Source organism: Palaemon carinicauda, chromosome 34, assembly GCF_036898095.1.
Source record: "Palaemon carinicauda isolate YSFRI2023 chromosome 34, ASM3689809v2, whole genome shotgun sequence".
Classification (NCBI taxonomy): Eukaryota; Metazoa; Arthropoda; class Malacostraca; order Decapoda; family Palaemonidae; genus Palaemon; species Palaemon carinicauda.
In genome coordinates this window covers 74,973,689-74,976,188 of record NC_090758.1, presented here as the reverse complement: position 1 = coordinate 74,976,188, position 2,500 = coordinate 74,973,689, and the positions used below count along the sequence as shown (strand labels likewise).

The 2,500-nt window shown below is 40.7% G+C and overlaps 1 protein-coding gene across 1 annotated transcript in view; it reads right to left on the bottom strand.

Annotated features, from left to right (window-relative positions):
• The window catches only part of LOC137626664 (uncharacterized), a 40,625-nt gene extending 39,761 nt beyond the window's left edge, over positions 1 to 864 (bottom strand). The window contains 2 exon segments of the mRNA XM_068357680.1: positions 108 to 272; positions 673 to 864. Coding sequence (XP_068213781.1) covers positions 108 to 272; positions 673 to 853 — 346 coding nt within the window. The 5' untranslated portion in view covers positions 854 to 864.
• Positions 865 to 2,500: the final 1,636 nt, after the last annotated feature.

Sequence of the window (2,500 nt, the reverse complement as noted above, 5' to 3'; positions counted from 1 at the left end):
GCAGATAAAGAAGAAGAAGAAGATGACAGCAGTAAAAAAACTACTACCCTATATATTGAAACAACAGAGCATCATATCAGTCATGATATTTTTCTTTCAAATCTTACGTGTGATGTCCAGTGACACCGAGGCACTGCGAGATCTGACGACAGGTTTATCGGGGCCGTTGCGAACTTTGTTTTTTATGGAAGTGTGGGCCGAGCATGTCAGATAATGCCCGACCATACTTCTCTCCGCCTTCACGGAGATGGTAGACTCCACAGTATAGGTTCCTGTAAAATATTTAGATATATCAAGTTTGCAGTTTATTATTTCTGTATATTATTAACATATACGTAAACAACCGTAACTTCAAAGTAAACTCCTCAGTTACATTTTAATAGATTGGTCTGGACCTAATGTTGGCAAGTTAAATTTAGAGGCAAATATACCTGGAATAGATTTTTATAACAGCTACCAATAAAACTAGATTAGCCTTCAGCATATTCATAGCAAAATGACATCAGAATATTATCATTGTTGTGGTTTTTGTTGCAGTTCGACTGAACTCTCCACTCGTCTGCTCCATTTTAATTCATTGAAAACTACTTTAGAATTTTTGTAAATGGATTCCACCTTTCATAACGGCTCACATTACACTCATAAGATAGTTAGTATAGATTCCCAGAATACCTGTTGTAGAATCAACATTGAACTTGGTGTCTGTTGGAGCGATTTCGTCCCGCCCCACACTCCAGGTGATAGTGGGGCTCGGTTTTCCTCCCACACTCCGGCAAGTGAGGCTCACGCTTTGGTCCTCCTGCAGGGGTCCCACTGAGCCCTGGTCAATCTCGCGTCCCTTCCAGAAGATCATCGCTGGACCTGGAGAGACTGCAAAATAATTTAAAAGGTTAGCATTGACGAAAGGGTGGATAATCGTGTTTCGGAATCCTGGTTAATCTTGCGTCCCTTCCAGAAGATCATCGCTGGACCTGGAGAGACTGGAAAATAATTTAAAAGGGTTAGCATGAGTGAAAGGATGGATAATCGTGTTTCGGAACCCTGGTTAATCTCGCGTCCCTTCCAGAAGATCATAGCTGGATTCGGAGACTCCAAAAGGTTTAGCATTAGCCTTAGAATTCTCTTGCTTGAGGGTACAGTCGGGAACACTATTATATCTAATTTCTCTTCCTCTTGTTTTGTTTAAGTTTTTATAGTTTATATAGGAAATATTTATTTTAATGTTACTGTTCTTGAAATATTTAATTTTTCCTTGTTCCATTTCCTCACTGAGCTATTTTCCCTGTTAGGGCCCCTGGGCTTATAGCATCCTGCTTTTCCAACTAGGGTTTTAGCGTAGCAAGTAATAATAATAATAATAATAATAATAATAATAAAGGATGGATCAACTTGTTTCCAAATGGTTTAGTCATGTGTAGAGAATTGAGAAAAATTGATGGATAGAAAAAAAAAATATGGAAATTTTCAGAAAAGGTGTTCACTCAGGATTTGTTTGTTTATGTAATTAGCATTCTTTTTTTTTGGGGGGGGGGGGCGGGGCGGAGGGGGGGTGTTCTGGTACCCTACTGGAAATGGCCCTGCCTGACAATCTGTCGGACTGGGGTTCGAATCCCACTCAAGGTCGTCTAATTTCTAGTTGTGTCTGTAACCTCACCATCCTTGTGAGCTAAAGATGAGGGTTTTGGAGTAACCATTGCCTGGCCCTCCCTGGTATTACCTTGGATGGAAAGGTGGAATGGGCGCTGATCATATATAGTAAGTTGGCCAGGGCACCAGCCACCCGTTGAGATACTACTGCTAGAGAGTTATGGGGTCTTTTGACTGTTGTTACTTTTCTTAAAATATTCAATTTTCCTTTCCTCACTGGGCTATTTTCCCTGTTGGAGCCTCTGGGCTTATAGCATCCTGCTTTTTCCAACTAGGGTTGTAGCTTAGCTAATAATAATGATAATAATAATAATAATAATAATAATAATATATGGTTATACTCTTGGACATTGTTACTGTCCCTTGCTTCTGCCATTCATGAGCGACCTTTAAACCTTTAAGCCTTCTGTAAAAGTCTGATGGGCTCTGATTAATTGTACTGTTATTATACTTAAGTTATATTGTCGTAAGTAACGCACCGAAAGAGCTTCAAAAGGTGCGTTCATTGCCTCCAAAATTACCCAGCTCCTCCGTGAGATGGCGCCCCAACTCACCTCGAGTGAGGTGTTAGTACATTTCATACAAAAGGAAGGAGAGAAATAATGGCGGGGAGGAAACAAATGTATGTGTATGAGAGAATAAGAGAGAGAGAGAACACAGGGCCCCACAAAAGCAAGCAAACATCCCTACACTCGCGGAACAAAGAAAGAAAGCGCAGGCAAACAAAAATTTACGGTTGGGGGAGAAACAAACTAGACAGCAGCATCAGACAGCAGACGAAATCACAGCCAGTGTTATGATGCCGAAGAAAACGCTCCCTCTCGCGTTTTGTTTTCAGATGTTGTTTTGACTT